The sequence below is a fragment of the Phodopus roborovskii genome, unplaced genomic scaffold (genome assembly GCF_943737965.1).
Source record: "Phodopus roborovskii unplaced genomic scaffold, PHOROB, whole genome shotgun sequence".
NCBI classification, from domain to species: Eukaryota; Metazoa; Chordata; class Mammalia; order Rodentia; family Cricetidae; genus Phodopus; species Phodopus roborovskii.
In genome coordinates, this window is record NW_026126525.1 from 384953 (window position 1) to 406415 (window position 21463).

The window sequence follows — 21463 nt, forward strand, 5'->3', positions numbered from 1 at the left end:
ATTGAAGGGGTAAAAGATATTTTCATACTTGGTTGATGTAGCTTGCACCAGCTTCAAATACTCAATCATTCATAATAAATAGAACTTAAGATCCATTTGCAGAAATACTTATCTAGCAAAGTTTACCTTCAAATTCCTTTATATGTTATAGATCCAAAGGAGTTGATGATGAGACTTGTATTTGCTAAAGCAAACAGTAAAAAGAGTGCTTTAACAATGAAATTAAAATGTTTGCCATTGCAGACGTGTCTTTTACACTGTGGCACAGCTCATGTTCATGTATGTTTGTAAAAGGTACCATGTGTTAATATGACAGAGGAAACAAGAGCCCAAACCTGAGCCACTTTCCCCTGTTGCCTTTTTGTACAACTGTGTGTTTTAAGGCAGATGTTTTTCTGTGCAGATACAAACAATGAAAAAAAAATTACATGGATTGTTTTCAATACCATGTTTCACTATTTTTATTTATAATCAACATATTAAAATGGGTGGGGTTTTTTTCTAATAAAACTTAAGTTGATGAACAAGTCTTAAGTTTTTCTGGATTCCATAAGAGACTCCTCACAGGAAATGAAGTCATTCTCTCCTCTCCTCCCTGAGGAATGCCCAGATCAGCCTGTTCACTGTGTCAGGTTGGTCTTGCTGAAGCCAGTGGCTACCTTCTGACAAAATGGTGAGTCTGAAATAGTTTTTAACATAAGTCTTTGTGACTTCAGCCATCTCCGCCTCCATAAACGCATCTTCCTCTCCCCACAGGAGTAGTGTCGGGGTCGTCACCATGTGATGTTTGAGAGGCAGACAGCTGTAAAATTAAAACACATTGGCTTGAGACTCATAGGGAAACTTTGAGTAACACTCTTTCATGACATTCCATGGAGATTGTGCATTCCTCAAAGGAGACAAAACCACCTCTCACTAAAGGGGTGAAAATTGGTTGTTGGGAGGGTAGAAGAGCCTCACATTTTACTAATAAACATGGACATGCAAAGAGTACATATATAATTTTCATGGGGCAAGGTGATTGGGGGGGCGCGGGGAATGTCTTTAAAAGCTCCCTTGGAAAGTGATAATGAAAAATGGCTTTAACGCACTACACTAGGCAGTCAAAGCGCTCCAAATATGCTGAGTTGATGAATGTGATCTCATTACTTTGGACATCACTTCAAGTGCAAACCTAACCTGGGCTAAACAGTGAATTCCAGGACAGAATGGGCCAAAGTTGAGAGCCTATCTCAAAACAATTTAACAACCTCCTGAACAAGGAGAACAAAAAAGGAATCTAATGGAAGTTTGTCAGTGAAGAACCGGCGTGCATCTCCAGCATCTGGTAAAAAGCAGCAGGAGGCCAGGGCAGGAAGCTCTGCTGACCTGCAGTCTGATCTAATCCTCCAGCCCAGTAAGAAACCAGCTCAAAAAGCAAGGCATATGGCTGTCCTCAACACTCCTGAACACACACACCTACACATACACTCACAAACAAAACCAATCGTTTTCAGCTTTTATTAAACTGAATTTTGTACAAGGCCAACCAGGGTTACACAGTGAGACTGTCTAAAGAAGAAAATAAGAAAAACAACCCTAACAAAAAAATCATGACTTTGCCTCTTATCACCTGGAGATAATGGTCCTTCTTCCTGGCAATGCAGGTCTTCCCAGTGGGCAGTTATAGTAAAATCAGAGAACTTTAGAAAGGTCAGAAAGATAAGAATGTTTTTCCTCCTATGGCCACTTAAAACACACTTTTCTGGGGGTGTGAAGTTCTTGATCCTTTGTCACCTGAGACTTGAGAGCTAAAACAAATCCTCCCCCTTAAATGGCTTTTGTCAGAGTAATCTCTCAACAGCGGAAAAGAAACCAAGACTCCAGCATACTGAATTTTTCTGTTTGCTTAGACATGCTTTTACTATGATGCTCAGGCTGGCCTCGAATCTATGATCCTCCTGCCCCAGCCTCAGTGCTAGGATTACACAATATCTGGGTGCTACCATTGTTTTGGTTAGCTTATCACCCTTCCCGACTCTTTTTGAATTGGTAGTCCACCCCCTACAAATACTGGTTTAAAAATACTGAAAATAGTCTGCTCCTGTCCTCTCCCCTCCTGTTGTCCTCCCAGTCCTGTACCCTGACACACTGGCCCTGCTTATGCTACATAGAGTCATATGTCCATTTCCCACACAGCCTTAGTCCCTGCTGTTTCCTTTTTCTCTGGCCCCTCACCTCGACCTGGTCTTGACTTGTTTGTTCAAACCCTTCTTATCTCTTTCTTTCAAAGTTTCTCTGTGTGTTTGTAACTTAGATGGATCCATTATGGTGGTTATTCATTTAATGCCTGTCTCCTCATACATGGGGCAAGGTTTGCAAGGTCAGATCCTTGTCATTGTACCTTGAGTGCTGACAGCCCAGGACACAAAATATTCTTGGGTGAATTAATAAACAATCATTGCAATATAGTAAAAAAAAAATGAATCTACTCAAAAGGAAAGAATAAGTGGATAGAATTATAGATAAAACAATCAAAGTCATGTGGGAGACCTATTATATTATCCTCTACTTTTCCATGTTTTAAATTTTCTATGAAAGGAAATTATTAAAAGAACAAGAATATTGGGGTTGGGGCTAGAGTGATGGCCCCGTATGAAGACCTGAGTTTAAATCTATAAGTAGTGTAACATCGTAATCCTAGTGTCCCCATAGAGAGTCCCTGGAAGCTCAGGGTCAATTAGTCTGGAGTATGTAGCAGAAAAACAGACTGCTTCAAACATGGTGATAGAAGGCAAAGACTTACACCTAAGGTTGTCCTCTCCCTGCCACATGGGCACTGTATAGTATGAGCACACCACACACACACACATACAAACACACACGAATGTGATGTGTCTGAGGAATAAGTGGTTAACCTAATTTAAAATAAATATCTCTTCAGATTTACATATCTTACTTAACTCCAAAGAAATTATACTGACTTGAAAATGTTTCGGTAATGGTTAATTGGACCGCTCAGTGCCCCAGGCTGTGAGAAGACATAAATGTAAGCTTCTAGATCCTCTGTCGTCAGCCTACGTCCTTTCCTTCCAATGCCAGTGCTCTGACTGGTGAACAGGTGTTTCAAAGCCTAATGGATGCAAAAAGAGAATAATTTTAAAAATCTAGTTACCTAATAATAAACTAAATACTTCACTTTAAAGGGATCATAAGGCTGGCAATGTAGCTCAGTTGGTAGAGTACTAGGCTAGTGTGCACAAAAATGTGTCTTGATCCCTGGTCCTGCTTCAACTGACCACAAAAGCACATGCCTGTCATCCCCACACTTCGGAAGTAGAGTCAAGAGGATCAGAAGCCAAAATCATCCTTTCTAGAAACAAGTCAGTCTAGGCCATCCTGACCTACATGAAATCTTGTCTCAAAAAATTTGGGTGAAGGCAAGGTAGTTGATGTGTGGGTGTGGTATTTGATGTGGGTTATGGTAGTTGATATGGGGGTATGGTAGTTGATGCGGGGTATGGTAGTTGTGGATGTGGGGGGTATAGTAGTTGATGGGGTGTGGTAGTTGATGTGGGATATGATAGTTGATGTAGGAGGATGTAGTAGTTGATGTGGGAGTATGGCAGTTGATGGCTGTATGGGAGTTGATATGGGGTATGGTAGCTGTTGTAGGAGAGTGTGGTAGTTGATGTGTGGGGAGGTAGTTAATGGGGAGGTGTGGTAGTTGATATGGGGGTATGGTAGTTGATGGGAGTATGGTAGTTGATGTGAGGGAAAGTAGTTGATGGGGGATACAGTAGTTGATGTAGGGGGTATGGCAGTTGATGTGAGGGGAGGTAGTTGATATGAAGTGATAACTCCTAATTTTTGCTCTGTTTCAAGGTTTCACTGCTTATAGATGCATTTCACATTTCTGCTTTCTTAGCTTTTTTCATTTTACCTTTTCAATCTCTTTGTATATTTCGGCCACTTGAAAAGCATTCTATCTTGGTGCCTACTCACATTCTATAAGACCCTGCCAGGTAGTATCCCCAACCAAAATGCCTTCCTTAATATTTCAATACTGTTTAGTAGCCAGGAAGCTCCTTCTTACAAAGTTATTCAACCCAGAGTAACAAATACACTTTACCTCACAATATAGTTTATACCCCAATTCCCACCAGTTTCATAAATAAATGGAGTGAAAGTTTAAAGAAGTAGCCTTTAGTCTTATCACATTTGCTCATATTTCCAAGTCAGGTTTGTTACACTTGGGTTGTTTTTTGTTTGTTTGTTTTTTGGGTTTGTTTTGTTTTGTTTTTTCAAGAGAGGGTTTCTCATATTGCTTTGGAGCCTGTCCTGAAACTCTGTAGATCAGGCTGGCCTCAACTCACAGAGATCCCCCTTTCTCTGCCTCCTGAGTGCTGGGATTAAAGGCATAAGCCACCATGCCCAGTCCACACTTGGTTTTTAAAATCCTAATTGCAGGATTTAAATTACTTCAGTGATTCACCCATATCTCCAAAAGCACTGTTGTATACCATCAGATCTAAACCACCTGTTTAGAATCATGACCATGCTTGTTTAAAATATGAGTGCTAGGGCTGGAGAGATGGATCAGCCATTAAAGGCTAGGCTCACAAACACATTATGAGTGATAGAGGCTCATGAGCGTTCAGTGGGTTAAAGGAGCTCACTGCCACACCTGGTAGCCAGGGTATGAGTCGTCCACCACGCAGAGATAATAAAAGTGAAACAATTTTTCAGTATAAATCCTTCTACACAAAAACACACTTGTAAAAAACGTGAGATAGTATTACATATGAGGTGAATAATTACATTATTTGTAATTGAGAATGACCAGGAAAAAATCCTCAATACACATCAATTGAGGATGTGTTGAATAAATTCTAGTACAGTCACACAATAGTGTACAAAGTGCTCTTAGTACCATGGACAGCCAACTATATCTGTTTCCCTTGAGTAATCACTAGGCTACGGCACATTACTGAGTAAAAGAAAAAAAAGGGGGGGGGGAGACAATAATAATGAGAACACTGGGGTACAAAATAGTGTCAGTTGTCTACTATTGACTGTGTAAGACAGGTAAAGAATCACAAAAATAAATTTATTGTAATAAACTCACAAATAAAAGCATCACTTGGCTAGATTAAAGTAGCCACAAAAACAAACACTTGCCTAGTCTCAAATCTCAAACTTATTTCGGTGAACTTCAACAAAGTTAGAATGGACATTCTAAAGCCCTGGAGCTTCAACTAAGGTTTTACACTTCCACTATCAATTAAATTTTTATGTACTCACACACACACACACACACACACACACACACACACACACACACACACACACAAACTGATGGAACTAGAAAAAATATTACACCGAGTGAGGTAACCCCAGACTCAAAAGGCAAATGTCACATGTTCTTTCTTATTGGAGGCTCCTAGTTCCAAATCATCATAATCCCTAACCACAATATATAAATGTTCATTCTTACACCCCAGATAAGAATATATAGTCTTCATGCTTCATCAAGGAAACTTCTCTTTGCAACAGACAGAGGCCACTACCACAGCCAATCAAGATGCAGACTTATGGAGCCCAGTGCCAGTGGATACATCTATAAAATCGTTCCATAACCAAGGCTCAGGGAACATTGTCAAAGAGGGGGCAGACAGATTATAAGAGCCGAAGGATCAGGGAGTTTGCTGTGAGATTGTGTTTCCTGGTAATGTCAGAAGCTACACCCATAGAGTCTCACCAACACAACTGCCTAAACAGGAGCTGAAGGAACAACACCAACAGACATGCCAGCTGGATGGGGGAAAGCCCACAAAGACTCAACCCTACTTAAAGAGCTATAGTCAATTGGAGAAAGCTGGGAGAGGGAGAAATAGTTCCTCCCTAGAAAAGAGCACACCTATTGGTTGTCCAGTACCAAATGGTTAGCTCTGAAAAAAAATATACAATAATATTATATGGAATGAATATTTAGGAATTATATTTAGGAATGTATGTGTATGTACATAAACAGTGAAAACAAGGCCATGAATTTCCAGGAGAGTGGGGAGAGGCATATGGGAGGGTTCGGAGTGAGGAAGGGAAGGGAGAAATGTTATAACCATCTCAAAAGAAAAAAAAACCCACACAACTTAATTGAAATTAGAAAAATAGTTAACTTTTTAATAGTTACATCCTCTTTACAAGTGGTATGTTCTTTCACCTGAATTCCAACCTTCCTCGTGGCCTTACCCTTTCTTGATCTCCTTTCTGGACCTTGTACAACACTCATATGTACAGTTGTTTGCATATACACATGCATACATTTTTACAAAAACAGATCAATGAATTAAATAAAATGATCTCCTATGACAGAGGGAGAGAGCAGGGTGGATGGACAGAGACAAGCAAGACTGCTCTGGATAGGTTTTTGTCTAAGCTCTCACATGGAACAATACAAATGTTTTATATAATATCAAAGAAGTTAATCAAAATCCTGTCTTCGGGTTGCTTTGGAAATACAAGCAAGATTTCACAATTCATTTCTTTCTAGAAACTATAAACAAATTTTGCCTGATAAAAGTATCTAGAAACCCCATAAAAATTATCACTTTGACATCCAAACTGTGGTCTCTAAATACCATTTCCCACTAGAGGGAATGACGGTATCTTGGATAAATGGATGATTCCAGACTCGGACAGGAAGTAACAGATTCCTGAGTTGAATATATCATCATTTTTAAATGATTATGTAACAAAGACACAGAAGCCAAGATGCAGGGACTCTCACTTGGCTTGTATGGAATAACACAGACTTCAAAAGCATTAATGACTAGTATTTATTGGAATGCCAAATATTACATGAAACATTCATCCTTTTATTTTGTATTTAAAAACCACCACAAAGATGTGAAAAGTTCCAGTTGACAAAAGTAGAAAGAATGGTAGAATTAGAAAATCACCATTTTGCATACTGTACTAAAGTAATAAAACTAAATTACCAGTAGCAACATAAATTTGTCACAGTGCCAGAAAATTGTGGCTGGGCGGTAACTCAGGGGCTACTGTAACTAAAATGGAGACAACCAAACATAACAAGTTTCACTAAGAGGACACACAAGGTTATTGTGTTGCCTTTTGAAAATCCTTGTCAAATTAAAACCCAATATCATTAAGCCTCTGGATCAGTGTCTATACTTTAGGAAAACCAGAGCTACTTGGTCAAGTTGAACAGCACCACATAGAAGCAGCTGTGTGTGTATCCTCCCTCAGAGTGAGCAAGCTTGTTTTTTTACTAAGACAAGGTCTGGCTGGCCTGGCACTCACTGTGTAAACCAGGCTGGATTCAAATTTGCAGCAATCTTTCTGCCTCTGCCCTCAGCCCTCAGCCCTGTGCCTTCCCAGTGCTAGGGTTGCAGGTGTGTGCCACCATGCCATATTAAGAGATGTCTAAAAGAAAAAGCAAAGAAGCAAGGAACCTAAAACAAATTTAAAAGCATGATAGCTGGTATGACCCTTTTGTCTTAGCTACCTAGGAGGATGAGGCAGGAGGGTTTCTTGAGCCCCAAAAATCTAAAAACAGCCTGAGAAATATAACGAGTCTCTTAAAAAACAAGGGGGGGCGGGGGGAAGGAAAAGAAAAAGAAAAGCAAACAAGCAAACATAACAATCAAATAAATACCTGTGGCCTTTGTTTGGTTCACACAAATGAAATGTATCAAGACAACTGAAATCTTTAAGGAAATTTGGACACATATTACATGTACTAGGGAGTTGCTATTCATTTTGCTAGGCTTGACAGTGGTATTAGAGTTATGTGTTTTTAAAAGCTCTTATTGGCTGGGGTGTATCTCAGCAGTGAGAGTGAGTTCAGCATTTCTAAGCTTTGAGTTAATTGGGCTCATTCTCCAGAACGTCACCCAACCTCAGCAAAGGACCCTCACTTGCCAGAGATAGACATGGAATATTTTTCAGTAATATTGTTATTACCTCTTTAAAACCTTTCCCAATAGCATCTAAGAAGCACTGTGACAAGCTCCTAAGACATTTGTGATGTCACCTGAGGAGCACTGTTTATGGCTTTTCCTTCTTTCCTGGGATTCCACTTCTGCTGCTATACTCAAACCTTCTCATCTGGAAGACGCAGGGCCTTTCTCTCCATCAGAAACATTCTAAAAAAAAGAGATGCTGGCCTATGATGAAGGACTAGGACTAAGGCAGATTTCCTACTCGGCACACAGATAGAGGGGCTATGCTAGTTCACAAGAGTAATGACCTTCCAAAATGGCCAGCTTCTTGCCTCACCTTCCTGACCAGATAGAAAAGCCTTAACACAAAGGTCTTGAAGCTTGAAACAAAGGACTGCTGAGCCCCTGCTAAGAGACTGGCTCATTAAGTTCAGGGCCAGATCAGCTCATGTTTTATACAAGGTTGTGGACCAATTAGCCACCCTGTCTTTCTTTTTCAGACTGGGCAACCCTAAATTAGGGGAAGAAGACCTTTTAGAGACTTAAAACAAAACAAAACAAACAAACAAACAAAAAAAAAAAAAACCCAGAGCTCAAGAAGAGACTGGATTTTTTTTGTTGTTGTTGTTTCCCCAGTAGTTGTTTCTACTGTGTACCTACTGCATGACTGTTTCCTCAAGCCCAATAAATGTCTTTTTTCAACTGCTGATTCTCTGTACTCTTGTTTGCTGTGTTTGAGATTTCTCTGCTGATACCCCTCTTGTTCAAGATATTTTCCTGCCTTTTAATTCTTTAACTGGTGGAGAAAACAACCAGATTAAGACCCCCTACATAGTAACAGTAGGATACAAGCTCATGTACAAAGTTGAACAGCCAGGCTTTCAAACACATTGGTATACAAGAGACATAAAGATAAGTTAGCTTGAGAGAATGCCTTTAAACCTCCTGGGTGGTTTGAATGAGAACGGCTCATATGTCTGAATACTTGGTTCTCAGTTGGTGGAACTGATTTTGGAAGGATTAGGAGGTAAGGCCTTGTTGGAGTAGGTATCACTATAGGGTGGGTTTTTTAAGTCTCAAAGCCCACACCAGGCCCAGTGTCTCTTTCTCTTCCTGCAACTCATGGATCAGATGCGATCTCTTAGCTACTACTCCGACACCATGCCTGCCTGCCTGCCACCCTGCTCCCTCCCTACCATGATGATAAGGGACTGAGTCTTTGAAACTGTAAGAGAGCCCCCCCATTCATTGCTATCTTTTATAAATTACCTTGGTCATGGTGTCTCCTCATAGCAATAGAACAATAACTAAGACATTTAATAATCAAAATTTAACATTTTAATTTCATTTTTCATTCTTAAAGATGATTTTCATTAAAAAATAATTGTCATAAAGAAGAATGATTAATAATAGGGTATTTGTTTGACTTACCTTGAAATCATTAATTGAGAACATAAATTCTGGCAACCATGGTATTTGGAAGAAGTAATAGAAGCTAGATCTGAACAGTTGGGCAGGGTGCCGAAGTATGTAGTCTGAAATTAAAGCACTATGTTAGGCATCATCTGAGAGCTGTAAATCGGTTACTGTTGAGGGAACTGCTTACACCGGTTCCACATTTTAGGCAATCCCATCAAAGAATCCACAAGTAAGGCTTTCTTATATTATTGTTCTTTGATTTTGATTGGTATTTCCAGCGTTTAGAAAATGTGTAGACAGCACTTTAAATAAACAGAAGGCTCCTTTTCTTGAAGCTTCCACTCATCAGGGAGCCCAGATTACTCTGCTGGTCCTCCACGGTCATTCATTATCCCACACCTAACAATTTTCTTAGGGATTTATGGTGATGCAGTATTCCATTATTTAGAAGAGTTTTCTTATAGACAAAGTCAGATTGAAGTCTTTATCACTGACCCTCAAGAGGAACTGAACCATTTCTTACACATTTACTCATATATCTAGAAAATCATTCCTTCAATGACAGTTTCTGAATCACTATAAACCAGGGGTTTATCAGTGAACAAACGAAAAAGGCCCCCAAAAGATGTCCTCTGCGGAGCAAGCATTTTAAAGACCACTCCAAGTTCAGTGATTTGAGGGCTAAAGGAGGCCCTCAAAATGGTAGTGCTGGTGACAATGTCCTCAACAGAAGGATTATCACTGGGTAAACAGAAGACACCAGGGATCCCCTTTAATTTGCCCCCAAAGGTCAACTACCCTGGGCAAGGGCATCTAGTTCCTGGTCGTTCCAAACAGCCCATATCAGCTTAAAGACACCCCCACAAATACACACTCAAACACACACACACACACACACACACCATCATATAAAACCTGCTAGCTTTTTTGACATTTTATTCTCTCCATCCCCCACCCCCAAAGGCCCCAGAGATAGCCTTGAAAGTTTGATGGTTCCACTGTGCCCTTGCTAATAAGTGGTGGAGTACTTTGTCTCACATGCACGAGGGTCTGGGTTCAATCCCCAGCAACACACAGCATAAAGAAAATAGAACAAGGTAATCTTACTGAGAGTGATAGTGGGAGAGGGTGGGGATATCATATGGAGAGGTGGCCCCAGGTGGCCTCTCGACATACTCGTGGGCTTGGGGTTCAATGTTAAGAGGGAACCAGCTATGCAAAAATCTAGCAAGAAGCAGAAAGAAAGCCAGAGTGGCTGGTGTTCAGGGCAGGAGGAGGTTCACAGGAGGTGAGTGGGGACCGTTATTGGGTAGGTGTGGAATGGTAAGCACTTTAAGTACTGGATGACACGCATGGGGAGTATTTGCTTGACCTGGTACTGAGCTCTGTCCTCCTTGCTATGGAGACTGGTTCTTATTTCTCGTTCTGTAACTATACTCATGTCTGGAGGTTCCAGGAATATAGTTTTCAGGCAACTACAGCACTGCTGTGCTAGACTTCTTGTGAATTTATCTGTGAAGCTTTATCCACTTAAATTGAGAGAAATCAATTTAACTGATTAAGTTAACTGACATTTAACTGGAAAACAAGTACTTGGTGGGGTTGCAAAAAACATCAAATATGAGTCTTTCCTATTAATCACTATAAAACTTGTGTCCAGAATAAGAAACTCAAAATGAATCTCTACCCACACCCTATACAAATGTTTTACTCCTCCTCTTCCCATGCACCAAGTAAAACCTTCGTTTTCACAAAGGTCTGCTGGATATTCCAGGAGCATGGTAGCCTCATTATTGGTCCTGTTGTCCTTGGAGCAGTGGCCCCTTCCTCTTCCTTCATTTCTTGTGTGCCAACTCTTTTCAGATCAGACACCAGCCAGTGGGGAAAAGACACATTCACCACCTAAGTTAGAATAAAAACCAAATGGACTTCCTGTCTCCGGTCCCTCTCGGCTAAGCACACTTTCTTGTGCTTCTTGTGCTTCTGTTTTCCTTGTCCAGACACTCCATTAGGGTTGGGTGTCTTTCTTCAGGACCCCAAACTGATTTCTAACAGGGTTGAAGCTGTCATTGACAACCCATTCTATACTTATTCCAAGTACTTTCCTCATGAAGCCAAGGATTGCAGTGTATCATATAGTACCACCAACAAATAACATCTGACTCAGGGCCCTGAAGACACAGCAGGCATGCACTTCGACTTCTGTTGCTTAATTTAAGGGAGAAAAGCATAGCAAATCTTAGAGCATTTTAATACCAAACATCGTCCTACCTCAACAGTGACCAACTGTTAGTATATGAGCATCTGTACTGGCCTACCCTTGGGGTTCTGACAGGATACATGCTCAGCTGCAGCCACTGAGAGCACCACTGTGTATACTCACTACATTCCCTTTTAAAGGGGCCCTGCCCGCCTCCCACCTATTTCTCTCTCCCTCTCTCTGTTCCTCTTCCTGCCTCTGCCCCTTTTCCCTCTCTCCTGCTGCTCCTGTCCCCAGAGGCCAGTCTCCCTCTGCCCTCTCCCTTTCCCCCTTTTTTATGATCCCTTTCCCTAATAAAACAAAAACAAAAACTCCTGTCTGCTTGAACCCTGTCTCATGGCATCTTTCTCGAGTGCTGCCTTTCTTAAATTACAACACCAGCTGGTGGAGGTGTACCCAAACAACCCTGTTACTGATAATATGCAGTGTCCATATAGTCATTAGGACCCAGTCATCCTTATTTAATTTTGAGGAGAAATAGAAAAGTGTTGTCCTGAACTTTAGAAAGAATTATTAGGCATGTGCTTTTGTGTGTGTGTGTGTGTGTGTGTGTGTGTGTGTGTGTGTGTGTGTGTGACACAGCATGCTTATGGAGGTCAGAGGGCAACTAGAACCCAGTCTCTTGTTCCACCATGTGGGTTACAGGGATGAAACTCAGCTCATCAAGGTTGGCAGCAAGTGCCTTTTCCTGACAAGCCACCTCGTCAGCCCCAAGTTCTGAACTCTTTGCTTCCTAACTGGCTGCTGTAGGCCCTGGAAGTACCTAAACTTCACAAAACCCCACAGGAGCAATTGAATAGGATAAAATTATAGTTTTGCCAAAAACCAAATGTAGATGTGCAAGGTCTCTGTTAATTGGTTATTGATCATTTTTAGGCATTTGAGGGGGTCCCTTTAAATCTGTCTGTGAAGGATAGACTGTTCCTGAGCATCCTTGGGGTATCCTTTAGGTATCCAAGTGATGATCATTCCACTTCATAACAAGCCAAGGCAGTCTTTGCTAGTTTCAGCCATGTTGAAATCTGCAAAAGCAATGGTGGAGGAAAGCTTCTCTTTGAGCACAAGTTGACACAGTGATCCTAACAGCATGAACAGTCACTGTGTGCACACTGGTGAGTAAATCAACTACTTAATTCAATTAAAACTCAGTTTCAAGGGGCTGGAGAGATGGCTGAGCAGTTGAGAGCACTGGCTACTCTTCCAGAGGTCTTGAGTTCAAGTCCCAGCAACCAGATGGTGGCTCACAACCATCTGTAATGAAATCTGACACCCTCTTCTGGCCTGCAGACACAGCACTCATATGCATAAAATAAATGAATATTTTAAAAAGGCAGTTTTACCTAACAATGAAATGACAAAACTGTAATTTTGTTAAATCTCAGCCTCTGAACATTTCCTTTTTAGTCCACCACATGATCAGATATGGAGAACATGGTACACCGTTGTTACTCACCTGAATATAATAAAGGTAGGCTCAAGAAAAGCACCTATGACAAGATGTGGTGGCGCATGCCCTTGATCCCAGCACTTGGGAGGCAGAGGCAAGTGGATCCCTGTGAGTTTGAGGCCAGCCTGGTCTATAAAGCGAGTTCTAGGACCCTGTCTGGAACACAAAAAGGAAAGAAAACACCTATGTAGCTGAATTAATGAGTGGGTGCTTCATTTTTTATTTTAAATGGAACATAATTTTTACTGGAAAGGCCTACTATCTTTAATTGGCCTGGATGTTTACTCTTTCTCTCTCACTTCCTCTCTCTCCCCTGAGACAGGGTCTCAGTAGGTAGCTCTGAAACTCTATGTAGACCAGGCTAGCCTCAAGCTCAGTGCTCTTCCTACCTTTGCCTCCTAAATGCTGAGATTAAAGGTATAGGTCACCAGGCCCACCCAGTAATCTCTGGAAAATGACTCCAATGGGCAATTTAAAAGAAAAATAATAATCTACAGTTTCTGTTGTCATTGATACAATTCAGGCTCCAACTGAAAATAAGACTTTTTGAAACATTTTAATCTGCTTCTAGGAGCTAGGAAAATTTTCAACATTGAAGACTTTCCTGAGTAGATGAGAGCTGAATCAGTTAATGTGATTTTTAAAACATGTCAGACTTGCTGAAGATCTACATGCCTTTTAACCAGTGATGTTTCAATGCAGGGCAATTCAAATAATTCACAGGGTGAAAGTGCCATAGAGAGCCACAGATTTTGGTGTAACTGTGTCACACTCTTGGTAACATTTAACATTTATGAAACTTTTTGTTTTTAGACAGGGTATCTCTGTGTAGCTTTGGAGCCTGCCCTGGAACTAGCTCTTGTAGACGAGGCTGGCCTGGAACTCACAGAGATCTGCCTGCCTCTGCCTCCTGAGTAACATTAAAGCCTTGCATCACCACCACTTGATCCAAAACAATTAATTTTTGTGTTTGGCATAGTATTAAGAAAACCTTCAATTATTGAACTTTATTAAAATACTCTAGAATACACATGACTGGTGAGGTCATGGATCTTAGAGGAGAACCTACTGCTGTCACTTTCCCAGACCAGTATGATTTGTAATGACACCGGTTCTTTGGTTTATTTGTTTGATTACACCATCACTCCCTGGCAGGCATTCGAAAGCTGCTTTTTCAACAGAGATAATTGTAAACAGCCACACAATTGGTCAGAATGTAGAGAACTACTGACCTTGGGATACTCAGCCCCAAATGTAGATTTACAACTCCTGCACCTAAGGCTCAAGAGATATCAGAGAAGAGGGAGCAGGGGAAAGAAAAATTGTTATGAATCAGAGGGGATCAGGAGGTCTGATGTGAGGTTGTGTCTTCAGTTTATGGCAGGGAAGATACACCCATGAATTCTCAACAACATGGGTGCCTGCCTAAACAAGACCTAACAAATTCCAACACCAGTTGACATTCCAGTACATTTGTGGGCAATTTCACACCGGTCCCCACCCCTGGATGAAGAGCTGTAACTGCCGAGAGAGTCAGTCTCCGTAGGGATGAGCCCTGGGATTGTTATCCAGTACCGAGTGGTCAGGTATGCACGCAGGCAACACTGAACGGACTCAGCAGCCATATTTATTCTTTTATATATGTAGAAGAGGGGGCCGTGGATTTGGGAGTGGGATGCACATGGGCTGGGCAGAAGAAGGAGAAGATGAGAAAATGCTCCTGCCTTTTCTGATGGCAAATTTTTGTGTGGCCAGATTTCTTCTCACATTTCTGCTCTAGGAACATATTGCAGCAGATTGAAGGCAGAAGCAGTGAGAAGAGCCCAGCTGTCTTCCATTATGCAGAATTAAAGAGATTTGTAAATTTGAAACAAACCCTTTTCACTAAAATTTGTTCAGTGTAGTTAGTTTTCATCAAAGTACAGTGTTTATGTGAACCTGTAATAAAATTTTTAAGTGAATGGATATATAAATATGTTTTAAATATCCCAATTCTGATTTCCTAAGTCTCCTCAAGGTCTTTAATAATTATAAGAGAATAAAGAAATAAAATTGAGGATTGGAAATACTTTTGTGTTCAACAGCTGAAGTACTCCAAAAAAAATAGAGAATTTCTTCTTGCCAGCATTCATGACTTTCAAAGTACTCCCACCACATTTCCTCCCTCTCCCTCTCCAAGTTAAGTGAAATATTGCCCAAAAAAATGAAATTATACAAGCAAATGAGAAGCTATAATTTTCTTAGTTATTTTTTTCCAGAGAAGTTTAAAACCAAGGTTTTAGGCTGGAATTATAACTCAATGATAGAGTGCCTAGCTAGCAATTTAAGAGACCTGGACATGATCCCCAACACGGCTTAGTTGGTTAACTTATCAATCTATAAATTAATTATTTGTTATCTATCTTTGAGACAGAGTCTTACTGTGTAGCTCAAGCTGGCCTTGAACTCTTCACCCTCCTGTCTCAGCCTTCTAAGGGCCAAGATTACAGACATGCACCATTGTGCCCAGACTTCATTTGACTTTTAGAAGATTATGCTAGCCAAATCATGCTGTCTTAAATCCAGAATGTCAGTGAAGACAGGGGACTAAGCGGTCTAGGAAAAGTGTAAGCTCACCTGCAAATACACTTGGATGTGGGAAGTTAATAACAACAAGCTTCATTATCATCTCAGGGTAGCAGATGGAAATCAGCCAGGCAATCATGCCTCCCCAGTCGTGGCCAATCAGGACACATTTGCTATACCCTGTGACCAAAAGAAACATGTTGGCGTCATTGAAAAAAAAAAAAAACAGGTGGTGACAGACATCATTATCTCACATAAAAGAGCTACATTTCTGGAACTATTCTTACCACTATTTTATCCAATATCCCCTATAAATTATACACTTTAAAAACATGTGTTTGCGCATGAGTGTACCTGTGTGAGCACACATGGGTGTGCTCACACTTAAAATCCCAGTATACTTGAATGGTAGAAGCAGGAGTCCAAGGCCAGCCTGGGTTACGTAACATACTGTCTGAAGAAAAAAAATACAAGAACTATTGAGCCCAGTAGCTCTAAAACTTGCTTGTACATTAGATACTGGTCCAAGTGCTGAGTATCGGTGGCTGTTCAGTGCTCCGTCCTAAATGGGACTTTTATGTCAATTCATCCTCACCAAGGCTCAGGAAAGGTCGAGAAAGAGTGGATGAAAGACATGGTTGCTGGAGGATAGAGAACAGTGCTGTGGAACGCTGTTCTCTAGACACGATGCAGCCAACGTGTTTGTGCTCACAAACTCACTTGCAGCTATGGTTATCTGACCACAATCCAGCCAGTGAACTTAGTACCGATGGAAGAGAGTGGCTCACGGGGCCATTGGCAAATGAGGGCACCGAAGCAGAGCTGGCCGCTAGAAAAGAATGGCTTCTGGGACTGGGGCCATTTGTGTTTTAAGGCTGGGGTTGCTATTAGATAACCCACGCTCCAGGGGCTGTGCCCCAAACAATGTGCAAATGTCAATACTAACGTGACTTAGAGAGTTTAAAAAATAGAATTAACAAAGAAAACATGAAATGGGAAATGTGAGGGGCTGCAGGAGCTGGAGGGGAAATACATAAAAATTATTCTAAAACAATCTGGAACATTTCAGTTTTGGTTTCGTGGAGCTGTGTCTGGAAGTGTGGTAGAGACCTCACATGAATAGATCATAAATAAGATTATTCGGGGGTAGAGTTTGAATGTTAGCTGTCTTAGTGACATAGTGCCTAGTTTATATTATTAATATACTATTCCTTTTATTGCTATTTTAGAGTGTCCTGCCTCTAATTATTATAAAAACCATAGAACTGTATGTTGTGGTATGCCAGTAAGAATCTCATACCTCATGTTTACTAATTCTCTGGCTTGTACAGAGGCCACATTCAGTGACTGGTGTATGCCACCTGGCCTTGTGTAAGTAAACTAAGGTACTGGCACAAAGACAAACTTGCTTAATGATGCATTTCTCAGAACATATCCGATAGGGATACATGAATGTGTAAGTTTCATTCAGGGTATCATAATGAAATTTTGGATTAGGTTTAAGATATAGTTTAATAGTGATCTCTACAAAATTTCCTTTGTGCTTATGGGTAAGACTCATTTGCAATTTCTTTCTGGCCTTTCTCACCCTTACTTAAGTAACACATACATATGAACATGCACTTGGAAACATGCCCCCCTCCCACACAGCCTTTTTGTTTCTATTATTGATTTGGGTGTAGGATTCTGTGATGACAAATTTAGCCCTATTCTACCTGAATTATTGGCAAATTCGAATGAAGCATATATAATTGAATCAATGCCAGATTCAAAGGAAGAAAAAAAAAAAATGCACCACTGATGGCAAAAGCTTCACACACCTTCCATTCCTATTACTGACTGGATCTGTACTTCAATTGCATGAAGATAATCTTATAGTCTTGACTTAGTGATGTTCCTCTCCCCCTGTCCCGGTGTTGTTTTGTCAGCACACTGGTGGCTGGGCCAAGGAGATGGCGCAGTATGTAAAGGCTCTTGTGGCCAAGCCTGAGGACCTGAGTTTGGTCCCCAGAGCCCACACAATGGAAGGGGATAATGTAGGCCTAAGTCTTAGGAGTTGGCATCTGACCTCCACAGCCATGTGTCCTCCTGACACACCAATGGCAGCATGCAGTTAGTTGTTTTGGTTTTTAGTCAAAGTGAGGTTTGTAGGTTGGATAATTGTTGTACAAGACATATACTGTTAGGAATCAACAGCCTGCTGATCCCCGCCCCCAACGATGGGTGGGATGCTCATGGCCATGTCATTGCTACGTCAAGCTTTACCTGGCTGCCAGAGGACTCAGTTACGCATGCACAAGCCCCCCTTTTAAAGCAAGCGCGCCAAGCGCGCATCTCTCTTCTCTCTGGCCTCTCTCTGGCCCCCCTCTTGCGCTCTCTCTCTCTCTCTCTCTCTCTCTCTCCTGCTTTCGGTTGGCCACCAGCTACCCCCCTTTCTCTCCCCTCTCTAAATAAACTCCACGTGGGCACTGAGTCTTGTGTTTGTGTTTTATAGGCATTAGCTGCAGCAAAAGAACGACATATACTATGTGCCTCTTTGATGTTAGACCTTGCCATGTTACTGGCTTTGGTCCCTTAGTGGCTGTGTATCTTGATCTTTGGTTCTGGTGACCATGTGACTTGCTTTGCCTTGTGAGCTGTCAGTCAAAACTGCTCTCAGCTTCTTACCACTTTTGCTATTACCAGGAGAAGACTCCCATCTGCTTCTGCCTATCTCCTTAGCTTGGGCCTCAGCTCAACTCATACAGAGAAGTGAACTGGTCCTATGTGAACTGACACCCAGTCTGTGGATGCCTGTAGAACCCTGAGCATAGGAATAAATGACGTGGTTGTCTTTCCCTGAGGTTTCTCACATGGTAGCTAATAACTGATAGATACAAGAGAGACCACATAAGTGCCTCTGCATCTTAAAATGACTTTAAAATCAATGTTTAGGTACAGGCTTTGAAGAGAGAAACTTTCTGAGTGTAATTTTCTTAAAATGATAAACAGTATGCCTTGTATCTATTTTTGTCCCAGTCAAATTCTCCCTAGAGAAGACAGGAAAAGTTTGTCCATTTTATTTGTGGTTCACTATTTTTGGTATGCCAGGGATGGAACCCAGAACCTTGGGCATGGTAGCCAAGCAGCCTATCACTGAACAACAGCTGTGGCCCTAAGAAAGTTCTGTATTTAAATGCAGGTTCTAAAAGTCATTCTTAGCTGGATGCTCAATGTACAGGATTTTAAGTTCATCACACAAGCAATCTGGGCCATATACTCAGAATTATGTAGCCAGGGTTTTGATAACAGCTCAGCTAGACACAAAACATCCTGAGAAAAGAAGCAGTCAATTCACAGTTTGTTAAATGTTGCTTCCTTTGAAAGAGTCAATGATGATCCTGGGGAGATGGCTTGGCAATGAAGGGCACTTGTTATTCTTGCAGAAGGCCTGGTTTCTGTTCCCAGCACCCATGGTAGTTCACAACCATCATAGCCTCAGTTCCAGGTGATCTGGTGCCCTCTTCTGGCTTCTGTGGGAACCAGGCATGCATATGGTACACATATATACATATAGGCAAAACACTTAAAAAAAAAAAAAAAACAAAAAATGGAAATAACAAAGATCTTTAAAAAGAACTCAGGAGTTAGGAGTAAATATTGGTCTATCAGAAGGATAGAATATGGATCCCAGTGCTCAGTGCAGGCTCACAAACACTGTAACTTCCAAAGAATGCAATACCTTCTCCTAGTATCTGTGGACAAATGTGTGTACACCCACACAGACACAGAAACACATACACACGCTAAAATGATTTTCAAAGGCTACCCCTACCTAAGGTGTCTAAAACATCCTTTATATCTGCAATTAGACAGTCGAGTTTATAACTCTCTTGGTGAATGGGCGCGTCTGACTCTCCGTAACCTCTCAGATCCAGTGCGACAACTCGGTACTCACTCTTAAATTCTCTTAGTTGATGCCGCCAAGAATACCTGAGGGGAAAAGGAAACATTAAGAATGTTGATCTGGTAAAGTTGCTTTTCAGCAAGCCTGACTCCCAAGCTTGACCCCAAGAATGTTAGGAGGAAAAAACCATTCCCACAGTTTTTCCTCTCCCCTCCATGCATGTGCCATGACACACACATGGACATGTACAAAAATAAATAAATGTTCATTGATATCAAGTGACACTAGCAGATCATGGAGAGATGAGCTTAAACAGGAATTCTGATTGGTCAGCACAGTGACAATTTGTCTCAGTGCTGTTCTGATTGGTTAGCATAGTAACACCCAGTCTCAAACCTATTCTGATTGGTCAGCATGGTGACACCTTGTCTCAAAACCATAGGTGATCTTATCATTCATGCTGTAAACCTCAAGATGTAGATAGTACCACCAATTAAAATGAAAACAAACCTAATCCATCAAAGTTCATAGTTTGGAAAAGTCTGCAAATGTACTAACTTTGCCTTTTAACTTCTGTAGTTTTGCTTCTGACTAACTCTTCTTGATAATTGAAGTATGTCAACCTGAGACAGGTGTTTGCTTGTTTGTTTTTGGTTTTTTGAGACAGGGTTTCTCTGTATTGCTTTGGAGCCTGTCCTGGAACTTGCTCTGTAGACCAGGCTGGTCTCAAGCTCACAGCTGCCTGCCTCTACCTCCTGTGTGCTGGGACTAAAGGGGTGCGTCACCAATGCCTAGCTCTAAGACAGGTTTTTTGTTTACAAGCTCACCCTGGAAAGGCTTGGGGGCTACACTGAAACCTCTGCACGCACCCACATGTATATGTGTGATTCACACATGTATACATGTCACTTACATAAGCTAACCAGGTCAACCCCACAATCCAGCTATGCCACCTCCTGGTGCATCTGAAGGGTTCTAGAGGAGCATCCACAGAGTTGTATAACTCATGTTTATACAACACAAAAAGTTGTGCAACTTTTTGAAATAGCTAAGATATGGAATCAGCCGATATACTCACCAACAACTGGATGCAGAGACATGGTACATCTGCACAAGGGCATATTACCCTTATTATTTACCCATAAAGAAGAATAAAGTTGTCTTGTTTTCAGGAAAAATGATAAAACTGTTGACATCATGCTAAGCAAAACAAGCCAGTCTCTGAAATGCAAACACTGCATGTTTTTTCTTCTTTCCTTCCACCCTTCGTCTCCTCCCTCTCTCTATATCATATCTATTTATAAGATATATATTACATATGACATAAAGTAGGACTGTTTAGAGGAAGAAGGAGAACAAGGGAAGAGTTGAACAGGATCAATGAAGTGTGACGGGGACAGATATGAGCTAAATATGATAATATATATCATAGTGAAACAGTAATAGTGTATATTAATTGAAATTTATTTTGAAAATTACAACCATTGTTATGAATGTGTGAGAACAAGACAGCATCTCAATCAATTCTGAGAACTAGGGAAAGGTCAACATATTAACAAACTGCAAAAGAATAGTGTTTGTGTGTATGTGCATGCTTATATGGGTATAAGTGCAAATGCGGGCATAGAGGGATGTGTGCATATTAGTGTAGGTGTCTGTAGAGTACAGAAGATGGGTTTAGGTTCCCTTAGAGCTGGAGTTACAGGTGGTTATGAACTGTTCAATGTGGGTGCTGAGAACTGAACTCAGAACCTCCAAAAGAGCAGCAAGTGCTCCTAATTGATGAGCCATCTTCACAGTCTCTAACTTGGTTTGTTTTGAGACAGGGTGTCTCCCTGGCTTGATATTTACAGATCAGGCTAGACTGGATGGCCAGTGAATTGGAGACCTGCCTGTGTCTGCCTCCACAGTGCTGAACTTCACGAGTGGTGCCTGGATCT

General features: G+C 41.1%; 1 protein-coding gene across 1 annotated transcript in view; it reads right to left on the bottom strand.

Moving 5' to 3' along the window:
* Window positions 1-479: 479 nt before the first annotated feature.
* Ephx4 (epoxide hydrolase 4) overlaps window positions 480-21463 on the bottom strand; it is a 28586-nt gene continuing 7602 nt past the window's right edge. Inside the window, exons 3-7 of the mRNA XM_051198330.1 lie at window positions 19452-19609; window positions 15689-15817; window positions 9378-9481; window positions 2964-3112; window positions 480-802 (exon numbers count right to left, since the gene is read on the bottom strand). Coding sequence (XP_051054287.1) covers window positions 577-802; window positions 2964-3112; window positions 9378-9481; window positions 15689-15817; window positions 19452-19609 — 766 coding nt within the window. The 3' untranslated portion in view covers window positions 480-576. The remainder of the gene's footprint in view (window positions 803-2963; window positions 3113-9377; window positions 9482-15688; window positions 15818-19451; window positions 19610-21463) is intronic.